The sequence below is a fragment of the Nerophis lumbriciformis genome, linkage group LG15, assembly GCF_033978685.3.
Source record: "Nerophis lumbriciformis linkage group LG15, RoL_Nlum_v2.1, whole genome shotgun sequence".
Lineage (NCBI taxonomy): Eukaryota > Metazoa > Chordata > Actinopteri > Syngnathiformes > Syngnathidae > Nerophis > Nerophis lumbriciformis.
Window position 1 is genome coordinate 32,370,944 of NC_084562.2, and position 24,331 is coordinate 32,395,274.

A 24,331-nucleotide genomic window follows, 5' to 3' on the forward strand; every position below is an offset into this window, starting at 1 on the left:
TGTATTCCAGCGGCCATAATGGAATTCAATACGCCACATTTTGCTATTATTTGTTTTTGTGTAATTTATTCTTCTATTGTATTTCCCTGTGCCCTGTCCTAATTTTAGCTTGTTGTGATGTTATATTGTATCCATTTTTTGGGGGGAACTTTAAGTAAATATATAATCTTATTAATGTTTGTATTGGTTTTGAAATATGGTGGGCTATGTATTTTTGTTGCATGTCTGAGATTTTACTTTTTCCTGTTTTTTAAATGTATGTCCTGATATTGCTGGCTGCAAAATAAGTTTACCTCCGGGTACTAATAAAGTAAAGTAACTTAAACTAACCTAATCCGCCCTGTTAGATCTTAGTAAAGCATTTGCCACAATTGACCACCATATTCTAACACAGACATAGAAATTCAGATTCATTCATTTGAATTAAAGGAACCGCCTTAAATTGGTTGAAATCATTATGGTTGAATAGCTTACAGTTTGTATCTATCTGGTAAAACGAATCTGTGCGTGTGAACCTTGAGCTACAGGGATCCAATCTGAGACAAGTTCTGTTCAGTTCAGTATTCACATGCTACCAATGGGCAGCATTATCAGGCACAATATGCACTTTTTATTTATCAATGAACCTGAATAAACCTTATCAGCTATCTGATCTCCAAATGTAGTAAAGATTTGTATCTTTAAAGATAACAAGAACTGGATTAATTTAATATGTGGAGTGTGGTACTAGACCTGTTCAATGTAGCGTTTCTCACAGAACTACAACCTCTGCCCTTTAGTTTTGGGGGCGAGGGTTACTTTACATAGAAAGTAAAACCAAAATGCTTAACAATTTTAATTAACTTAACACTTTGTGTGCGTTTTTTTAAATTTTATTTAGGAACAAAGAGTTACGAGTCTACTGTTGGGATTGCAACAACAAGCGGCGTTCAGACAGTTCTATTATAATGTGTTTATAAGTGAGGGCGTAACTGGTAACAAGGCCCTAAATCAGGGCTATTCAACTACATGATGAAAAATGCCGCAGTTTCAAGAGCCCAAGGTCTCAGGGGTCGAACATCAAAATGTGGATGTTTCTTTAGAAAGTGCCTCCGCAGGTTAAATTTCTTTGATACTATGGTTACGGTTTTGCAAAGTAAACATCAGCTTTCACACTGCACTGTCAATAAATTCATTTTTCTGCCCTCGCTACTTGTTTCCAGTGTGTGCAGCTAGACAAATAGTTAACAGCATGAAGAAACAGAAGCTAAGTTTTGTTGACGATTGATGTTCATTATTTTTCTTCTTCAGTTTAATTTATTTCTATGTCTTCCTTTATTTAGGTTTTTAGGACTGAAAATATCAACATTACAAAAGTATAAAACCCATTGTTTATATTACATAAATAAAATAGAAGTGAATTTTGTCTGTCTATCTGTGTTGGCCCTGCGATGAGGTGGCGACTTGTCCAGGGTATACCCCGCCTTCCGCCCGATTGTAGCTGAGATAGGCTCCAGCGCCCCCCGCGACCCCAAAGGGAATAAGCGGTAGAAAATGGATGGATGGATGGGTTTAGTGTTAATACACACAGCAAACATTGCACACTTACGGTTTAACACAACTTAACCTAAGGTGTAGCTTTATCACCCTCAAATTCAGCACTTAATGTATTTAACCAGTTTTGATCGTCATAGTTACTCAGCCAAATATAAACACGACCACAAATACAAAGTACATCACAAAGTCAGCAAATTCAATATATTCATACTTTGTTGTCCAGTCGCTGCTAAAAGTCAGATTTTCACAATTTAGTTTAAAAAATTTCAGGGTCGGTAATGCCATCTTCTTCTCCTGCCTCAATGCTGCTTCATTATGACACATACGCTGCCTGGGGGTTTGGGGGGAGTACAGCATACATGAGCAACCCTATTTTGAATGGTTTCATCAAGCCTATTTGGGTGTTGTTCAGCGGGCCAAATTAAAAGCTTTGGCGGGCCGAATGTGGCCCACGGGCCGCCAGTTGACGAGACCTGCTCTAAGTCTATTTGTGGCGGACGAAATGTATGTGTCGAATAAAATGACAATCCATGTCTTGAGAATTGGTGCTATGTAAATGTACTATGTACTATATATATAAACAAATATCATCTGTGGTTTTAGTAAAAAATATGTATCGTATTTTCTGTACTATAAGCTGCATGGTGTATATAAACCGCACCCACTAAATTTCATATTCATATTTTAGCCGCACCGTACCGCACTATAAGTCCCAGAAATATACGGCACTTTGTGAAATTAGATATTTACACAGAAAGATTTTGTAAATGTTTATTTACATACATAAATTGTCTCCAAACGGTGCCTGTAATACGGCAGTAAAATGGCTGATCAAACAAAACAGAAAAGTCATTGATGTCTTTATTCATCCTTTATGAGATTAATAAGATTTTGTCCTTAATATGGTTCAATATGTTTATCGGGATTCTTCTTCCTTGTACTTTGTAAACACTTGACGTATGAACAGTTTCTTAAAGTGGATTATATTAGATTTCTTTACTTAATCCATTCTATAAAACCCAAAACCAGTGAAGTTGGCACGTTGTGTAAATCGTAAATAAAAACAGAATACAATGATTTGCAAATCTTTTTCAACCTATATTCAATTGAATAGACTGCAAAGACAACATATTTAACGTTCGAACTTGTAAACTTTGTTATTTTTTGAAAATATTAGCTCATTTGGAATTTGATGCCTGCAACATGTTTCAAAAAAGCTGGCACAAGTGGCAAAAAAGACTGAGAACATTGAGGAATGCTCATTATGTTAGAAATATTTGTGACTCCAAGATGCGGGAACCAGGAGAACGGAGAGCAGGTAAGATGAGTTTAATTTACTCAAAACAGGGAATGAAGCAGTCTTGCATGTAACAGTACCAAACATAAAGCAACCATAGAGCACTGAGGAGCTCGCGAGACAGGCATAAATAGCAACATGCTGATTAGCAGCAGGTGTGGACCGGCTGCTAATCAACAGCAGGTGAGGGAAAAAACACAGCGCTCAGCGGGACAAGCAGGAAATGGAAACAAAATAAGAGCACTCATAGGAAGTAAATACAAAACAAGAAAGCACGAACAGAAATTAAGTGACAGATCGTTACACATCAAACACTAATTTGGAACAACCCACAGGTGAACAGGCTAATTGGAAACAGGTGGGTGCCATGATTGGGTATAAAAGCAGTTTCCGTGAAATGCTCAGTCATTCACAAACAAGGATGGGGCGAGGGTCACTACTTTGTCAACAAATGCCTGAGAAAATTGTTTAAGAACAACATTTCTCAACCAGCTGTTGCAAAGCATTTAGGGGTTTCACCATCTACGGTCCATAATATCATCAAAAGGTTCAGAGAATCTGGAGAAATCACTGCACGTAAGCAGCAAGGCTAAAAACCAACAATGAATGCCTGTGACCTTCGATCCCTCAGGCGGTACTGTATCAAAAAACAACATCAGTGTGTAAAGGATATCATCACATGGGCTCAAGAACACTTCAGAAAACCACTGTCAGTAACTGCAGTTTGTCGCTACATCTGTAAGTGCATGTTAAAACTCTACTATGCAAAGCGAAAGCCATTTATCAACAACACCCAGAAACGCCTCCGGCTTTGCTGGGCCCAAGCTCATTTATGATGGACTGATGCAAAGTGTAAATGTGTTCTGTGGTCTGACGAGTCTCAAAACTGTCAACGTTGTGTCGTCCGGAACAAAGAGGAAAAGAACCATCCGGATTGTAATAGGCGCAAAGTTGAAAAGCCAGCATCTGTGATGGTATAGGGGTGTATTAGTGCCCAAGGCATGGGTAACTTACACATCTTTGAAGGCACCATTAATGCTGAAAGGTACATACAGGTTTTGGAGCTACATATGTTGCCATCCAAGCAACGTTACCATGGACGCCCCTGCTTATTTTAGCAAGACAATGCCAAGCCACGTGTTACAACAGCATGGCTTCATAGTAAAAGAGTGCACATACTAGACTGGCCTGCCTGTAGTCCAGACCTGTCCCCCATTGAATATGTGTGGCGCAATATGACGCCTAAAATACCACAACGGAGACCCCGGACTGTTGAACAACTTAAGCTGTACATCAAGCAAGAATGGGAAATAATTTGACCTGAAAAGCTTAAAAAATTGGTCTCGTCAGTTCTCAAATGTTTACTGAGTGTTGTTAAAAGGAAATGCCCCTGTGCCAACTTTTTTGCAATGTGTTGCTGCCATAAGTTAATGATTATTTGCAAAAAAAAATGAAGTTTCTCAGTTCGAACATTAAATATCTTGTCTTTGCAGTCTTCAATTGAATATAAGTTGAAAAGTATTTGCAAATCATTGCATTATGTTTTTATTTAATTACACAACGTGCCAACTTCACTGGTTTTGGGTTTTGTATAATTTAGTCTTTTGCGAAGAAAAATCCATAGATTGGCCACACATTTGTATAAGTCGATAGGTGCAAAGTTTAGGTAAACAATAGCAGCTAATTGTCCGGAAAATACGGTAGATACAGGATGAAATATTATGAAAACATTCACACTGCCTAATGGCTAGGTTTTAAATCATTATAATTACTTCCCCACTGCAGGACTGATAAAGGCTAATTATGTTGTACTCCGCAAGCATACCATTAAAATCTAATCTTCTTTCTTTTGTGAAAAAAAAAAAATACACAAGCATGCCCCTAGATTGGAGGTCAGCAACCCGCGGCTCTCAACCCGCATGCGGCTCTTTAGCAACGCCCTAGTGGCTCCCTGGAGCTTTTTCAAAAATGTATTTGTTGTTTTAATAATGTTTCTGTAGGAGGACAAAAATAACACAAACCTTCCTTATTGTTATAAAGCCCACTGTTTAATATGTTTCCGTTTACGCTTCACTGATGAGAGTATTTGGCCAGCGCAGTTTTGTCCTACTAATTTTGGCGGTCCTTGAACTCACCGTAGTTGGTTTACGTGTACAACTTTCTCCGACGCTGCCACAGAAAGACGTGTTTTATGCCACTCCTTCTTTGTCTCATTTTGTCCACCAAACGTTGTATGCTGTGCGTGAATGCACAAAGGTGAGCTTTGTTGATGTTATGGACTTGCGTGGAGTGCTAATAATCCATGCTAACATGCTATTTATGTACATATTGCATCATTATGCCCAGTTTGTTGGTATATTTGGGGCGGTATGGCGTAGTAGGTAGAGCGGCCGTGCCAGAAACCTGAGGGTTGCAGGTTCCCTCCCTGCCTCTTGACATCCAAATCGCTGCCGTTGTGTCCTTGGGCAGGACACTTCACCCTTGCCCCCGGTGCCGCTCACACTGGTGAATAAATGATAGGTGGTGGTCGGAGGGGCCGTAAGCGCAAACTGGCAGCCTCGCTTCCGTCAGTCTACCCCAGGGAAGCTGTGGCTACAAATGTAGCTTACCACCACCAGGTGTGAATGAATGATGGGTTCCCACTTCTCTGTGAGCGCTTTGAGTATCTAATAATAGAAAAGTGCGATATAACATTTAATCCATTATAATTATTATTATATTTGGAGCTCATTTAATTTCCTTTACTTATGTCCTCTGTGTATTTATTTTACATTTGCATGTCTCATGACACATTATCTGTATGTAATATTGGCTGCATTTCTTATTGTGTGCCATGTTGTTCCAGACCACAGCAAACATCACCATGTTGTTCCAGACTACAGCAAACGTTACCCAGCTTGCAAAGATTGTAATAACTCCATTAGAAGAAGACAGCCTGTCCTTTCCTTTAACTTGGGCACACACATCTATACTTTTGGCAGTTTTAAGACAGTAATTTCCAGGAGTTATCTAACACTCTGAGACACTTACTTAATGTGTTGCCTTCATTATAACACTAACATAAGGCTTTTAAATTTTCGCGGCTCCAGACAGATTAGTTTTTTGTATTTTTGGTCCAATATGGCTCTTTCAACATGTTGGGTTGCCGACCCCTGCCCTAGATACACCTTACATACAGGTAAAAGCCAGTAAATTAGAATATTTTGAAAAACTTGATTTATTTCAGTAATTGCATTCAAAAGGTGTAACTTGTACATTATATTTATTCATTGCACACAGACTGATGCATTCAAATGTTTATTTCATTTAATTTTGATGATTTGAAGTGGCAACAAATGAAAATCCAAAATTCCGTGTGTCACAAAATTAGAATATTACTTAAGGCTAATACAAAAAAGGGATTTTTAGAAATGTTGGCCAACTGAAAAGTATGAAAATGAAAAATATGAGCATGTACAATACTCAATACTTGGTTGGAGCTCCTTTTGCCTCAATTACTGCGTTAATGCGGCGTGGCATGGAGTCGATGAGTTTCTGGCACTGCTCAGGTGTTATGAGAGCCCAGGTTGCTCTGATAGTGGCCTTCAACTCTTCTGCGTTTTTGGGTCTGGCATTCTGCATCTTCCTTTTCACAATACCCCACAGATTTTCTATGGGGCTAAGGTCAGGGGAGTTGGCGGGCCAATTTAGAACAGAAATACCATGGTCCGTAAACCAGGCACGGGTAGATTTTGCGCTGTGTGCAGGCGCCAAGTCCTGTTGGAACTTGAAATCTCCATCTCCATAGAGCAGGTCAGCAGCAGGAAGCATGAAGTGCTCTAAAACTTGCTGGTAGACGGCTGCCTTGACCCTGGATCTCAGGAAACAGAGTGGACCGACACCAGCAGATGACATGGCACCCCAAACCATCACCCAACCATGCAAATTTTGCATTTCCTTTGGAAATCGAGGTCCCAGAGTCTGGAGGAAGACAGGAGAGGCACAGGATCCACGTTGCCTGAAGTCTAGTGTAAAGTTTCCACCATCAGTGATGGTTTGGGGTGCCATGTCATCTGCTGGTGTCGGTCCACTCTGTTTCCTGAGATCCAGGGTCAACGCAGCCGTCTACCAGCAAGTTTTAGAGCACTTCATGCTTCCTGCTGCTGACCTGCTCTATGGAGATGGAGATTTCAAGTTCCAACAGGACTTGGCGCCTGCACACAGCGCAAAATCTACCCGTGCCTGGTTTACGGACCATGGTATTTCTGTTCTAAATTGGCCCGCCAACTCCCCTGACCTTAGCCCCATAGAAAATCTGTGGGGTATTGTGAAAAGGAAGATGCAGAATGCCAGACCCAAAAACGCAGAAGAGTTGAAGGCCACTATCAGAGCAACCTGGGCTCTCATAACACCTGAGCAGTGCCAGAAACTCATCGACTCCATGCCACGCCGCATTAACGCAGTAATTGAGGCAAAAGGAGCTCCAACCAAGTATTGAGTATTGTACATGCTCATATTTTTCATTTTCATACTTTTCAGTTGGCCAACATTTCTAAAAATCCCTTTTTTGTATTAGCCTTAAGTAATATTCTAATTTTGTGACACACGGAATTTTGGATTTTCATTTGTTGCCACTTCAAATCATCAAAATTAAATGAAATAAACATTTGAATGCATCAGTCTGTGTGCAATGAATAAATATAATGTACAAGTTACACCTTTTGAATGCAATTACTGAAATAAATCAAGTTTTTCAAAATATTCTAATTTACTGGCTTTTACCTGTATAAAGACAAAAATAAAAAATGACGCCCTTGCTACTCACCCCTCATGCCGCTGCCCTCCTCATGAAAAGAACTGCGATGCAGACTTGAACCACCTCCTAAATTGGTCTCTTCCAGATGTTCACTTCCTCCACTGCCTGAGGAAGCGATACTGCTTTGAGGGGACAGGGGTGCGTGATCGGGGGCTGGGCCTCTGCTACTACGTAGATCTTCCTGGGACAACCAGACAGGACCCATGGGATGGTTGCTTTGGCCACTCATTGGAGGCGTGAGGGACACCGAGCGCTTCAGAGGACTGTGCTGCTGATTGCCACTTGTTAGGACTGTGAATCACAATACAAAGCAAGTGTAAATCATGCAGCCAAAATAATTATATAAAGAAGTATTCAGGCAGTGACATGTTTTGTAGGGTTTGGCCTTCATACGTCATACAAAAAGATTCAATTAAAACTATCACAATGTGATTGAAGTGTGGATTTTTATCTTTTTATTTGAAGGTATTTCACACTAATATGGCATTAGAGATGAGAACCGGTTTCGAAATTAAAATTTTGGAATCGTTTGCCAATTTTTCAAAAGATTCCTTAACGATTCTTGCTTTGACGTCATTACACAATGTGCATAGTGACGCTCCTAAGGTTGGCTATATTTTACAAGAAAAAAAAGCAACAACGCTACTTGTAATAATTGTATGGTTGCTATTTCATCAAGGAGGACGACATACAAGCAATTAGCTGATACATTTGAACACACAGCATGCAATAACTATAAATGAATGCCGTTTTTGAACCGCGCCGATCTCATCACAGCAGCAGTCATCTCGAATTAATACAACCGCCTATAATGTTAGCGCCATTATTTGTTAAATTGAAATGAATGTTTTCATTTAGAAGAGCATGACGAGAGACAGATTCTGACTGGTTTCAAGGCGGGCAGTATTAGCTCCATATCACCTCTGCTGTACTTCTCTCCTTTCACCGCGGCAGGGAAGAGTACAGTCAGGCCAAGATAGTTCAATCAATCAAGGTTTTCAAAATCTGTAAGCCATAATCATCAAAATGATTTAAGAAGAAGGCTTGAAATATCTTGAGTTGTATACATCATATTTGTTTGACCTTGTATTCCAAACAAATCTTTGCGCTAGTATATTTTCCAGGAAGATGGCAAATATTCTTAAAGTTTAAAAAATATTACTAAATGTTACATTCTTGTGTAATTTCCACATATGTTCTATTTTATTAAGTTCTACAAAATAATATTCCTTATATTTATTTTCGAAAAAAGTATAATTTTTTCTATGTGCCTCTTAAGACCTCACTGTTGGCTTTGTAAGGTCATGTTGCCTCTAACCTAGACAAAATTTATGCTAATCCACCTGTTTGTGCTTTTTTTTTCCCCCAAACAAGAATCGATAAAAGAATCAACAAAGAACCGAATCATTAAGCAGAATCAAAAGTGTAATCAGAACCGGAAAAATATTATCGATTCCCATCCCTGTATGGCATTCACCATTTTCTAACTACTATTTTGCATCTCCATTTTCAAGGTTCAAAAGTTGTAGGTTTAGATCAGGAGATGTTGTTGGTTTGTGAAGCCTTTTTAGGTAATTGTGGGCCTTGCAAATAAACAGCGATCGATCGATTGATATATGCTACTCAGAAAAGGTAGGGATATTTCGCTTTTGAATGAAATATCAGGATGAATTCAAAATGCATTATACATTTTACAGGAAAACTTTATTTGACCTTTTCTAAAAGTTTGTATACACATGTTCATCTTTTCAATGTTTTAGTACTTTTTGCACAACTTGATGTTCTCCAAAAAGGAGCTTAATGGCAAAATTCCTAAAGGGATATTATCCATATTGCTGAGTATTGTGGCCAATTTCCTGAACCATCTTGATATAGAGTCAGAAAGTTGTAAATGAATGGTTCTCAAACTTTTTTTTTTTTTTTTTTACCAAGTACCACCTCAGAAAACACTTGGCTCTCCAAGTACCACAATAATGGCCAAAATTTAAATGTAGCAGCATCATAGGCCTAAGTATTCATTAAAAACAAGGCAGAGGTTTGAATTAGTTAGCAAGTACAGTATATTTATTATGTTTTGTCCCAGTTTGAACAGTAACACTATGTTTGAATATTTAAAAATAAAACATGAATCACTTAATAAAGTGATTATTTAGCGTACCACTAGATGGGGCCTTGAGAATCACTGTTCTGAATCAATTACTCACAATTCGATTTGATACATTTTGCACCTAAATAATGAAAATGCCTCAACACTGTCACAAAATACAAATATTCTTCATTTTTTTCTCTTCACCATAAGTAACATGTTTAAGTGCAAATTTGTAAATTGGACAGTTTAAACTTAATTTGTAAACCCTTGAAATTTAAAGTGTATTTGTACTGCAACATTCCATCACCGCAAATTGTTTTAAGGTATAGTTTATTCAAGTGCAAAATAATATAACAATATCAGTAAACACATAAGCTATTTTTAAGACCCTTATTTTGTGCAGTCAGACAGGATCTAACGCACAGGGAATTTATTTTGAACGCTCTTGTTTTTTGGAGCCCATGACGACAGTGCTGTGTGTGAGGAGATGAAGATGTAAACAAAAGTATCTCCCTAGTTACGGCTGCCGTCCTTTCAGCGGTCATCTTACAAAACTCTCAGTTACAAATATAACTACAAAAGTACTAGGAGAGCACTGACCCCTGCCAAGTCCTATCTCCTGAAGAATCCTTAGAAAACTCATTCAAATCCTTAATCTCTCCAGGTGGTCCAGCCATAACAATGATGGTAGACATCGTTTACACTGATACCACTCTTTATTATTGAGGATGTTTATGATGAAAATGTGAATGTGAATACAGTATTCATTGTTTCTACAAATCAGAACTATAATAGATAATGCAAAATATATGCAGTCTCTAAAACACAAATTAATGTTCTTTCTTCTTTCAAATTAAGAAATCAAAATTGCAATATAATAGAAATAGATAGAATAGAACAATAGAAAAGGTTCTGTCTTTGTTGTATTGTAAACAAAACAAACATTATGTTCCTAATTGGGGTGTAATGACTAATCGATATATCGATTTATATTCCTTAGATTCAATTACATTGATCTGTGCTCAGCAAGTTTGCTTTTCGGAAGATAGGTATTGATCCAAGATCGTTTCAAACGGGAATTGATCGATTTTATCGATACTAGAAAAAATAAAACAGTAGATTTAGGAAGGGCAGACTTTTTTTGTCCTGTCCAGCTACTGGGGCAAATCATATTGTTGATGTAGATGACCATATTTGCTGTACAGATTTACTATACAAAAGAGAAGTGTGAGATACTTCTCTTGTTGTCTTATTTGTATTTGACTTTATTAAACAGATTTTATAATAATGTTTGGCGCAGCCGGACCGGAGCAGTAAGGGAAAGAAAGAGAAAAATATGAAGACAGAAGGGGAAATTGCGGAGACAAGAAGGGGATGAGACAGAGCGACAACAACAACAACAATTACAACAACAGAACAGCATCAGCAAATACGATATGTACAAATATGATACGAAAAGTAATAGCAAAGAAGCAGTTAGTGAAGTAAATATTAATAACACAAAAATGACAATGAACATTATTGCACAACTAATAGAGCAATACAAATACCAAAAGAAATACCACTATTAATAATGAATAATAACAATTACCTCTATTATCAACAATACAATTGTTTCAAATGCAACATTACATATATGTATTGATAACGTGAATTACAAAAGAAAGCAGATAAATGGAGGGGAAGAAAGAGAAGCAAACTTTATTAACCTTGTAGATTGTTATAGTAACATTAGTTTAAGCTTAAGTGTGCCGTGTGTTACCCAGTTTCCCATAGGGGAACAATGTTAATATATGTTTGATGAAATGTGATTATATGCATGAGTGTATATATGCATATGTGGTTGTGTATGTACAGTATGTACCATGTGTGTATGTATGTACTGAATGTGAGAAAGTACCAATGTATGTATGTATGTATTAATGAATGAATATACGTATGTGTGTATATATGTATGAATAATTGTGTGTATGTGAGTATGTATGTGAATTTGTATGTACAATATACAAAAGTATTTATCTCCCAGTGTGTGCGGGAGCCAAAGTACGGCCCCTGCCACCCAGAGAGCCCAACCCAAAACAGCAGGTGCAGTGCCCGGTAGGGCCAGCGGCAGGCCATAGACAGACGCGCCCAGCAGAGGACAAGGCACGGGAGAAACAGGGACAGCCAGCCCCCAAGCCAGCGAGAGACCACACCCCCAGCGGGCAGAAAGACAGGACGCCCCGCCCCGAGGGGCCCAGAGACTCCCCGCAGCCGGACGGGAAGACCGCCCCGCCCCACCAGCAACCGGGCCCCCACAAGCCCAACCCCCCCTAGGAAAGCACGGCAGGGCCCGCCCCGAGCCCCCCCACCCAAGTAGGCCGTTGCCATACCGCCCAGCACTTTTAGTACTTTTACTGATCAGAATGTTAAACGTTAAGTCAGTCTGCCCGTCTGTGGCGCCATCAAAACAAATATGGCGGGGATCTATGGTGGCTGAGAAAGGTCATAAAAAATGCAAACGTCACAAGACAATATAATAAATTACAACAAAAACTTTCAGCAACAGCGCATTTGCAAAAGCCACAACAAAGACAACAACACAACATAACATAAAGCCGCAAAACAACTCTAAAACGGTCATACCATAATTTTTTTTCAATTTTTAAAACACCTAATTTTGGTCTGTAGAACACGATGGTTATTTAGGCACAATGGTTGGTTGTTGTTAGATGCAAATTAAGCCCTCCTTACCACACACCCTCACGCTGACTACCTTTAGTCCCAGCCCCAGCAGTCTTGTTTACTACAGTAAATGTTTTTTGTCTTGTTTGCTAAGACCGTATGGAATATGTACACCAGTGATCGCCACCAGCCATCAAATTTTTACTTCACTTTTAGCACAACACAACATACCGGATGATACAGCGGGACCCTGCAACTCATCGTGGTTTTTTTGTCAGCTGACTGAGGAGACAACGAGGCGGACACAAAGTAAGAACACCGGGTCGGAAAATGTCTGGTAAGAAACAATGGTTAAGATTAGACTTCTACCAAGTCATCACCTCTCCAATACTAAATCCTGGACGTATGCATGTGTATATTGACAATAAAATGCTTTTCTATTCTACGTCATGGTAATATGCTGCTGCTTCGAATTCTTGTAAACAATAGAGGCCCAACCCTGTTATACGGGCTACATAATCGTTTGTGAGGTTCGCAAACGTAATAACAAATTATATTGATAAATGGTCCATTGCCAAACACAGTAGGCAGTGATCCAAATAAAAGTAGTTTTTAGGAAGATCATCCTTTATTTTGCCAGTGGACGGTGACACTATTGTGTCACATTAGAAGGCTAAGCTAGCTACAAAACAACTTGAGCTAACATTGCTAATGTACTATGCACCCATTTATAACTTACTGTTATTACTTACCGATTCATTGTCTCCTCCATTCTCATAAATAACAGTCACCGTGTCCGCTATTAAAAGCATTTTTTCCCCGGAAAATCCATCTTTTTGTGAAAGTTTGTGGTTGAAGCCGTACTAATCGCTACACACTCGAAGCGACTTCTTCACAGATGAAGGCAAATTGCCACAAATCATAAAAGTAAGGCACATTTTACTTCAGAAGAGGCTAAAAGTTAGTGCAGTGACTTGTGCTGGTTAAAACAAACAAAGCATTTTTATCGTCGACATGATTTTGTAGCACAGCCGGATATACATACATTCAAATTGGCTGAGTCACCCAAGGGCGTTAGGGTAAATGTCTGCCATATATGGATAACCCGCTGACGTCACACTTAAACAAAATGTCACACTTGAACAAAATTCCAAACAGACCATTTGGAGGAAGTAGGAAGGAAGACAAGATTGTTTTTATATACTGTATGTCTCTGCAATGCCTCCACGGTTTGATTAGAAATTTTCAGGACTTATGCAGATCTAAAATACACATAAGCAGGTACCCTAAGGTAAAAAAGGTTGGCTTTGCATGATAGCAGAGTAAGTTATGGCAGCGCAAAGACTTCCAGAACAGAACATGAAGCAGCAACATAAACAGCAAAAAAAAAAGTCATTTCATGAAAAAGAAAGAAATAGAAGCGATGGAAATGAAGAAGCGAGGGGCCAACATCATCAACAGGGATGAGGGTGCATACATGCTTCTGCACACCTGGGGTGCTGTCCTTCATCAGCGTCGCCACGACGGAGAATAGCTACTGTATGTCCAAGTCGTGGGATTTAATTTAGCAACTAAATCTTCTGTTAAAATGTTGGTTACTGTACTTTTAATGAACATTTCTTGAATATTGAAAATGAGAGCAGAAAATGTTTTCATTTGTTAATTCAACCTAAAGTGTTGGTTGTACTTTATTCAAACAAGATATGAATGCATTGGCCATTTATGTCGTTTATTTGCTTGTTTGTATCTATAATTCATCTATACCCAATTCCCTTACAAGAAATACCGTATTTTCCGCACCATTAGCCGCACCTAAAAACCACAAATTTACTCAAAAGCTGACAGTGCGGCTTTTAACCCGGTGCGCTTTATATATGGATAAATATTAAGATTCATTTTCATAAAGTTTCGGTCTCGCAACTTCGGTAAACAGCCGCCATCTTTTTTCCCGGTAGAACAGGAAGCGCTTCTTCTTCTACGCAAGCAACCGCCAAGGTAAGCACCCGCCCCCATAGAACAGGAAGCGCTTCTTCTTCTACTGTAAGCAACCACCCGCCCCCGGAAGAAGAAGAAGCGCGCGGATTTTCGTTTAATTTCCTTTGTGTGTTTACATCTGTAAAGACCAGACCACAAAATGGCTCCTACTAAGCGACACGCGTATAACGCAGAATTTAAACTTAAGGCAATAAGCAAGCGAACTTCACCTGGATGATTTTAAAGGTGGTGTTTCCGGTTCATGAAAAGACGCTTATAGACTACGGTGTCGTCACGGACTACAAAGGCGGACTCGCACAATTTTTCAGGATTTATAGAGATCCCAAATACAGATCAGCAGGTACCAGAAGGTAAGAAAAGTTGTGTTTGCATAATATTGTGAAACAAAGTGCCAGATAATATGTCTTACCTTATACACACACTTTTCAATTCGGACACCGAAGACGAAGAATTCGAAGGATTTACGAATGAAGAATAACTTCAGAAGGTGAGCGCTATGTTTATTTTGTGTGTTGTGACATTAACGTTCGAGCAACATTATGTTGCTATTGCTCTGCACTATTTTGAATTTTACTATGTTTGTGATTGCACATTTGCGTACATTTTGGGACAGAGTTGTTAGAACGCTGGTTTTTAATATATTATTAAAGTTTGACTGACCTATCTGACTGTTTTTTTGACATTCCCTTTAGCGCAGCGTAGGCGCGGCTTATAGTCCGGGGCGGCTTATAGGTGGACAAAGTTTTGAAATATGCCATTCATTGAAGGTGCGGCTAATAACCCGGGGCGGCTTATAGTGCGGAAAATACGGTACCAATATAGGAAACTTCATCTGCAGTGTCCAGTATCCAGTACCAGTGTTGGGACTAACTTTGTAACGCGTTACTGTAACGGCGTTAGTTTCGGCGGTAACTAGTAATCTAACGCGTTATTTTTTATTTTCAGTAACTCAGTTACCGTTACTACATGATGCGTTACTGCGTTATTTTACTTTTTATGTAGTATAAAGTGTGTTTTATCGGAGCGCTGCTGTGTCATCGTTCTGATTCTTCTTGTGTCACAAGCCGGAGAAGAGAGAGAGACATGCGCTCTGTGTGGGTGTGTCTGAGTGTGAGTGTGGGGAGCGAGGGGGGGGGCGTGTCTGATCATGGCGGAGCCAGAAGTCGAGTTTGCTAACATGGAGATATTTTCACTACTTTTCTTTTGTCGAGCACAAAGAAAAGAACATTTTAGTTAAATGTAAATTGTGCTTTGGATCAAAGATGCCATCTACTGCCCAAAACAGCAATTCAAATCTGCTGAAACAAGCTACATAAGCAACATGCTTCGACGAAGCTAGTAAAGAGAGATAGAGATTCTGATGCCACTTCACCTCCACCACTTAAGGATTAACTCTGCCTCTTCTCATCATTCACCGCTGAAGGTACACACACTCTGTCAATCAATGTTCCCTCTAATTGTTTATGTGTGTGAGCAAACGCAAAAACTCCCTGAGCATTGAGTGGAGTCCATGTGAGCAACTTTAGAAGTGCACACTGTGGCTACACCAGCAGCACACCTGTCCCAAATCTGACTAAATAACAAGTTCAATCTCCATCCATCCATCCATTTTCTACCGCTTGTCCCTTTCGGGGTCGCTGGAGCCTATCTCAGCTGCATTCGGGCGGAAGGCAGCGTACACCCTGGACAAGTCCCCACCTCATCACAGGGCCAACACAGATAGACAGACAACATTCTCTTATTATTATAATCAAATGATAGCAGTCATTTCCATTTCCAATATAAGTGTTTAGGCCCACTTATAATGACAATAACAACAAATATTGTTTTTCATGAACTGTGTACTTGTATTGTTTGTCTGGGTGGAGGTCCTGCTTTGGAAATAATTGGTACCCCTTTCAGACATTGCATTTAGTTCCCATTAAAACATTCACATGTTGCACAATGAGATGTAAGCAGGGGATCATGTGTACATTCCTGCAACTTCCTGTTTGTAAAAAATATATTTTTATTAGTATTTATTTAATATACTAACAGCATTTAATGATTAATATTTATAAATTAAGATTCCTAATAAATGACACTAGAATAAGCACACATTTGATTGGTAAATCATAGTGTAACGACCTGGAATTACACTTTATGTGTGGTGTTGGAGTTGTCCGACTTTTTGTGTGGCTGTAAACGCATCACTGGCTCAGTGCCATATGTGCAAGTGTTGGCGCACGTGAGAAAGAGCGAGCGGCAGCTGTTGATAAAACAAAGTTACTTTTGGTCTGGTTTGTACTGCAGAAAATGACCACTTTTGCTAGATATCATTTTTTTTACTAATGTTTTGGTGATGTGTTTATGGCCGACAATAAAGAGTTTTGCTCAGTAAAGTGATGGATGGAATTCATGTCCTCAAAGCGTCTCGACAGACGTTACAATATTTGAACAATGATGACGAAAACGGTTTTCTCTGTCGTGTCCGTGTCGTGTCGAAAATTGTTATGCGCTTATTTTTTTATTTGATTTTGTGCGTGGCATAGATTTGCCGTGCGCAGAGGACGCTTGAGCAGTGCACAATTGCACATGCGCGCTCCTGAGAGGGAACGTTGCTGTCAATTCTCTTATATACTCTTTCATTCTAGACTTCTAGAGTGTTTGATTATCACATCACTCTAAATGTATAGACTATAAAGTTCACAAACATAAAGAGGGATCCTAGTGGGCCAGGCCAATTTTTCCTTATCTCTAAACTAAAACTGGGGAAATGTGGAGAGTGTTCTGGGTTTCAGACATGATTTTGTATCATAATTACTTGAGGAAGAAAATGCCTGGTTAGACTTTGTGTATGTAGTGTGTGCCTTTCTTGGTTTACATCTATGCTGTTATTATGCTGTTTGTTACTTATGTACGTTATGTTGCAGCTATTTAAAATAGTTTTGTCAATTTGTTCTGGCCAGAAACAAATTGGTCTTTGTAACATATCTTTGTCTTTGTGTGTTGTATGTAGACCACATTGCTTAGCAGAGTTGAGTGATGCAAATGCATGTCAAGTTGATATTATTCTCCAGTGCAATAACAGTACTGAAATGAAGGCTAAAAGGGCATTAATGGGAGCTCTAAAAAAAAAAAAAAAAAGACAAAAAGAAGTAACTAAATAGTTACTTTTCACAGTAACGCATTACTTTTTGGTGTAAGTAACTGAGTTAGTAACTGAGTTACTTTTGAAATGAAGTAACTAGTAACTGTAACTAGTTACTGCTTTTCAGTAACTAACCCAACACTGTCCAGTACTTATTTCACAGTCACGCTAGTTAATTTTTTTTTTTTTATTTCAACTCACTGAATCGTTTTGGACCGAATCGTTCTCAAAAAAATATCATCATCTCTGGATTGTATCTGCAACCCCAAATTGCGAAAATAAATTGATCTTTGTTCAAACAAATCGTTATACCCCTTTATAACAGACAAATCCCGGCGATTGCATAACCTCCTGGCAGAGGTGATACAAGTTTCAGTCAGATGTTGCATGATTATAACCTAGTGTGGTTCAAAGACCGCACCGAAATTTGATTAGCAGTAGCTCGCCATTGCAAAGCTTCAAACTGGATGTTCTCAGAGAAAAGTGGTCGCTGACTTTAGAGTTTCACTCAGTGTCATCAGCAGGTAGCAACAGAGATACCGCGAGACCGGAAGAGTCAAGCATACAGCTGTGAGTAACAAGCAAGAACACCAAACAAATTTCTCACACCCACGAGCAATTTTATTCATTACAATTAGTAATTGTGTAAAATATGAAAAAAATTAAAAATATATACAGTATATCTCTTCTGTTAGACCACTAATGGTAACATAGGCTACCGGTGGTGTTCTTGTTACGTTTCTTGGTTTGAAAAATTCAACTGTGAGCAAATTACAAACATCCCCTTAAAATATACATATTTAATTTTAGATTTTACCTTCCTTTTTTTTCTTTCTAAAAATGTAGTATTAAATTCCTTTGGTGGTGTATGGAAAAATATGGTTATAATTAACGGATTCATTAATCTATGTTGAAAATGTATCTAAAATTAAACAAAACTCAGAATCTGAAAAGACAACAGCCATGAGGGAATCACATACAACATTGTAATAAAATAGCATTTTGTAGCACCAAAGTAAATTAAAGCTGCAAGCAGCATTGGTCGGGCCCGCGTATTTGGCAGGTGCTAGTCCTAAGTGTCCCAATACTTTTGTCAAGTTTTAGTCCCAAGTGTCCCAATACTTTTGTCCAGTGTAAGTGTCCCAATACTTTTGTCCAGTGGTAGTCCTAAGTTTCCCAATACTGTTGTCTACTTTTAGTCGTAAGTGTCCCAATACTTTTGTCAAGTTGTAGTCCCAAGTGTCCCAATAATTTTGTCCAGTTTTCGGCTTAAGTGTCCCAATACTTTTGTCCAGTGATAGTCATAAGTGTCCCAATACTTTTGTCTAGTGTACCTACCTTGTCTGCATTGTGTGGGCACGCTGGTGCATCCTGCTTTTAAGCAGCCATCTTAAAAAAAATAGCAGCGCAGCAGCATCAGCGCAGCGGTTCTTTGAAGGGTCATAAAATCAAAACCGGAGCAGGTATCAAAACTCTTTCGCCAACTTTTAATCAGAAGGGTTCAATCTCTCTCCTGTGTTAGTTTGAAGCTGAAACAACAAACGCGCTCAGAGGAGATAATGTTTGAAGAAAGGTGACCGGTTTTTACAAAAATGTTGTTTTGAAGGGGGAATAGCAAACTTCCTGTTGATTTTTGCTGGAGGTTGTCAATTTATGAAATGCAGTTCTAAGTGAGACCTACATAGAGGTTTTTGTTTCATGTCTCTCCGACTTTCCCAGTGGGAGTTACAGGCAGTTTTGTCATTTTTTTCTTCCGAGGAGCAGTTTTTTTTGCGTTTTATTAAAAAATTGCAGTAGAGCGCAATTTTTAGATTTGGGGTTAGGTTTTTTTTTAGATCGCAATTTTAGCCAGTCCTGATGTGTGTGTTCAGTTTGGTGAGTTTTGAAGCATGTTAAGGGGGTCAAATTACAGCTCAAAGAGGCAAAAGTGACTGTTTTTAGTACTTTTTTGTCTTGAAGGGGGAATTGCCAACTTCCTGTTGATTTCTGCCCGATGATATACAATTATGAAAACTAGGTCTAAGTCAGACCTACATACAGGTTTTTGTTTCATGTCTCTCCGATCTTCCTAGTGGGAGATATAGGCAGTCTAGTTGTTTTTTTTCCTAGGGGGCGCTAGAGCGCAATTTTGAGTTTTGGGGTTCGTTTTTTTTTTAAAAAAGGTAATTTTCGCAGGTCCTGATGTGTGGGTCAAATATGGTGAGTTTTGAAGCATGTTAAGTGGGTCAAATTACAGTTTAATGTGGCGGCGGAAGAATAAAGAATAATAATAAAACCTTACAAATACAATAGGTCCTTATGTCCCATTGTATAAGGACTCCCTTTGGGAGTCCTTATACAATGGGCCATGCGGGCCCTAATTAGTAGAAATCCAACGAAAACAACTAGTGTTTTGAAGCGCATTTACCATAAATCACGGTAATCTTATGTCTAAGAACGAATTGTGACAAACAAAAGTATGTTGTTCAATTATATCTTGAGTTTATTTATTTCAACTCAATTCAATTGTACTGGTCTATAAAATAAACATTCATAAAATAAAAACTATTGACACCTAATTCCTCCATCCTTTTCAAATTATAACTCCTTGGTATCTTAATACTAGGGTGTATCTACCCATCCATGTATGAACCAGCGTTGCCCATTTGACAAAAGATAATGAGTAGCAAACGCTGCACATGTAGCACATGCTGTAAAAAAAAAAAGTTTTGACTTCCTTTGTCTAGGTAGCACGAGTGTTGAAGCCGACAGCCAGACTACTTCCGCGACAGAAAATACTCCAGGCAACAAAAAATAGGGACAAACCAGAGTGGGTGGGAAAAGGACTTCCCTTGGCTGCTGTATGACACAAAGCAGCAGCTCTTGCTTTGTAATTATCGCAGGGAAGGGCCAACACAAATTTGAATAGACAACCCTCGTGTAATAGTGAGTAGTAAGACTTTATTTAAGTAAATTGTAAGAAAACACCACAAGTTCCCTGTTAAATGTTATCATTATTGTAAAACCTATCCAGGTTGCTACAAAAATGGTTTTCGAAGGCCACTTTTAAAGCTGTGGCTAGTGAGCATGGTTTAAAGTTTTTTTTTCATTAGCAGTTTGTTTAACAATAGGGCCAGTCGCCAAAAAACATCGGTTTCTCAGCTTTGGTCCTTATGGGCGGCAGGGGTACTCAGTTTTTTTTTTTATTAGTTTATTTGAACAGGGACAATGCACATTGATCAACATTGCTGTAAATGCGAAAGTTTTAGCTACAAAGCTAGTTTCCAACCACAGTCCCTGGGTAAGATCTAGATTGCCAGGAGCAAACAATATACAATTAAAACAACAATTATTAAGAGCCTAATTAAAATAGTAAAACAATGTATTAATAGCAACATACAGCACAGGCACTCTACATTAAGCTTCAACAGCACCACAAACAATTACACACAGGCGTGGTTACACTGAGAGCAGGCAGGAAGCACAAAGCAGCAAAATAAAATACATTAATGACGATGTTCACAAGTCTGATTCTCAAGTAACCATGAGAATATGGTTAAGGCATATTTTTGAATTGCCTTAATGTATCAACATAGCGTATATCAGAGGTGTGGACTCGAGTCACATGAGTCAGACTCGAGTCATGAATTTGATGACTTTAGACTCGACTTGACAAAATGTAAAAAGACTTGCAACTCGACTTAGACTTTAACATCAATGACTTGTGATTTCACTTGGACTTGAGCCTTTTGAATTGACATGACTTGACATGACTTGCTACTTTCCCCAAAACCCAAAGATGAAAAAGTTATTCGGGAGCGCTCCGTATTTTTCATTGTGTACTTGTCTATCAGCGTTGCGTGTGTCAGCTGGTGTGCTCTCAGTACAACAGCCAATCAAATTAGATCTACTTTGTTTTCATCACACAGCATTCATCCAATCAAATTGCAGGAAGAAGACATGTCCAAACCACACGCCAGTGAACAAAAAAATGATACCTAAAATAATTTCGTTTGGGTATAAAAATTACGAGGTGGTCAACACAAAACGGTTTGCAGTATGCAACACATGCGGTTCGAAAATTACTGATGGAGAGGCAACAACTTCCAACTTCGTCCGGCATTTGAAGTTGCACAAAGAACGGTAAGTTTTGAATGTAAGATAACGTTTATTGGCTAAGTAACGTGACTTTTATTTGCTGTGTAGTTAAATCAGTGAGGCTGTAAACTCACTGCTAACGTTATAACGTTATTGCAAACACGGGAATCTGTTGCAGTTCACTACCTTATTCATACTTTTTGTTCAGTGATTTTTTTTAAGCAGGGTTACGTTAGTCAATATATCACACGTAACGTTAGACGGCAGTCAGCAGCACCGCGTATTTTAGCCACCTAAAAAAAGACAAAAATAGTCAAATAAAGGTCAGTTAAAATGTATACTATATTATGAATATGTGTACCGTTTTAGCTAGCTTTCTGACATACTGTTGGTTGTTTACCTCAGTGGTCCCCAACCACCGGGCCGCGGCCCGGTACTGGTCCGTGGATCGATTGGTGTCGGGCCGCACAAGAAATTTTTTTTTTTTTTTTTTTTTTTTTTTAATTAAATCAACATAAAAAACACAAGATACACTTACAAGTAGTGCACCAACCCAAAACAACTCTCTCCCCCCTTTTGTTCTGGGCATTGAACATGAAGACTCTTCCTTCACTGTTCCGAGTGGCCATGAGAGTCTTGGCAGTGCCTGCCTCCAGTGCTCCAGTGGAGCGAGTTTTCAGCCATGGTGGCATCATACTACGCCCCCATCGTGCACAAATGACTGACAGACTCTTGGCTAATTTGGTCTTTTGCAAATGCAATGCAGCATAGGGCCCTGACATATAAAAAGTACAACTTTTTTGTTATGTTCACGTATATGGGACGGCGTGGCGCAGTGGAAGGATGGCCGTGCGCGACCCGAGGGTCCCTGGTTCAATCCCCACCTAGTACCAACCTCGTCATGTCCGTTGTGTCCTGAGCAAGACACTTCACCCTTGCTCCTGATGGGTGCTGGTTAGCGCCTTGCATGGCAGCTCCCTCCATCAGTGTGTGAATGTGTGTGTGAATGGGTAAATGTGGAAGTAGTGTCAAAGCGCTTTGAGTACCTTGAAGGTAGAAAAGCGCTATACAAGTACAACCCATATGTCATGTTTTTTCAATGTTAACACTTTTGTACAAATAAGTACATTTGCACTTTATTTTTCAATGTGTTTGTTCTGTAAAGGAATGAGTTAATGTTTAAAATGACTGGTTAATAGTGCTATTATAAAGTGCAATGTCAGCACAATTTTCTTTCCTGCAATTTAAAATGCACTTGTTTTAATAAATAAATACAGCGTTTGAAAAGCATACACAATCTGTGTTAATATATTAGTCTGTGGTTAAAAGGACTTGAAAGGACTCGGGGCTTGCCTGTCTTGACTCGGGACTTGACTCGGACTTGAGGGCAAAGACTTGAGACTTACTTGTGATTTGCAAAACAATGACTTGGTCCCACCTCTGGCGTATATGAGAAGGGATAATGTTCCAAAACTGGACTGCCCTTACTGAGAAGGCTGACTGGCTGAAGGCACTTTTCCTGAAGGGAACTTTCAGGTTGTTTGAGGAGGCAGATCTAGTTTGTCCTCTGCTCAAATGTACAAAATAAGAAAGTGGTGGTGGGGCCAAACTACGTAAGATTTTAAAAACCACATTAGCATCATGAAATTTTACCAAATTTGACCAGTTCAGTAGCTGATATTTGTCTAATATATTACAGTGTTGATGACGAAAAGATTTCATATCCAGGACTTTCAGAACCTGCTTATAGAAAGAGCAGATCGGTTTCAGTGTTGTCTTACAGCCACGAGACCAGCTGGTGACACAGTAAGACAAATGTGGAATTATCATTGTATGAAAAAATAATTTAGCAGTGTCTGTATTCAAACTCTGTCTGATATACTTAAAATTAGCAAGATTTAGTTAAGCCGTGCAAATTACTTTCTTGACATGCTTTTTAAACGTAAATTGTGACTGTAAAATGATTCCCAAGTATTTATACAAAGTTACAAAGCGGATCTTTTCTCCTGCAATAAGCACCACAGGATCTGGTGAATCGGATTTTTTCTTAGTAAAAAAACATACACTGTCTTTTTAACATTTAAATGAAGACATAAGTTGTAAAACCATTTAGAAACAGACTCCATGGTTTTAGAGTGTTTTTGCGACTTCCTGCTTGTCCTTCCCATGTACATGGACCACAGTATCATCTGTGTACATTTGTACTTCACATTCAAAGCACACAGATGGCAGGTCATTGATGTAGAGACTAAATAAAAGTGGCCCCAGAATTAACCCATGTGGCACACCTACGTCATTAGCAAGATGACAGGAAAATTCATTTTTTAACCCTGACAGCTTGTGTTCTATCATCTAAATAAGACTTCATCTAATGTATAACATCAGGAGAGAAATTAAATCCTGACAATTTTGAGATCAGAACATAATGACTAATGGTATCAAATGCCCCCTTTAATTCCAGGAAAACAGCACCAACTACACCCTCCTTGTCCATCTTGGATTTTACACCCCCCCCCCAAAAAAAACCAAGCGGCAGTTGGTGGAATGGTTGGCTCTAAAGCCAAACTGCATGGCGTGTAGTCTGTACGGCGAGTTGTTAAGATGGGCCAATAGCTGGTCACACCTCTCATCAATCTTTGATACCACAGGGAGAATGTTAATAGGTCTGTAGTTTGTGACATCATTTGTTTTCCTGATTTAAAGACCGGCGTGACAATGGCTGGCTTCCAGTCTCTTAGGCACAGAGCC

General features: G+C 39.0%; 1 protein-coding gene across 3 annotated transcripts in view; it reads right to left on the reverse strand.

Annotated features, from left to right (window-relative positions):
* Positions 1-24,331, reverse strand: part of samd4a (sterile alpha motif domain containing 4A) — a 196,060-nt gene that overhangs the window by 81,514 nt on the left and 90,215 nt on the right. For all 3 annotated transcript variants that reach the window (XM_061975059.1, XM_061975060.1, XM_061975061.2), the window contains exon 4: positions 7,638-7,919. In XM_061975059.1, the coding sequence (XP_061831043.1) occupies positions 7,638-7,919 (282 nt within the window). The remainder of the gene's footprint in view (positions 1-7,637; positions 7,920-24,331) is intronic.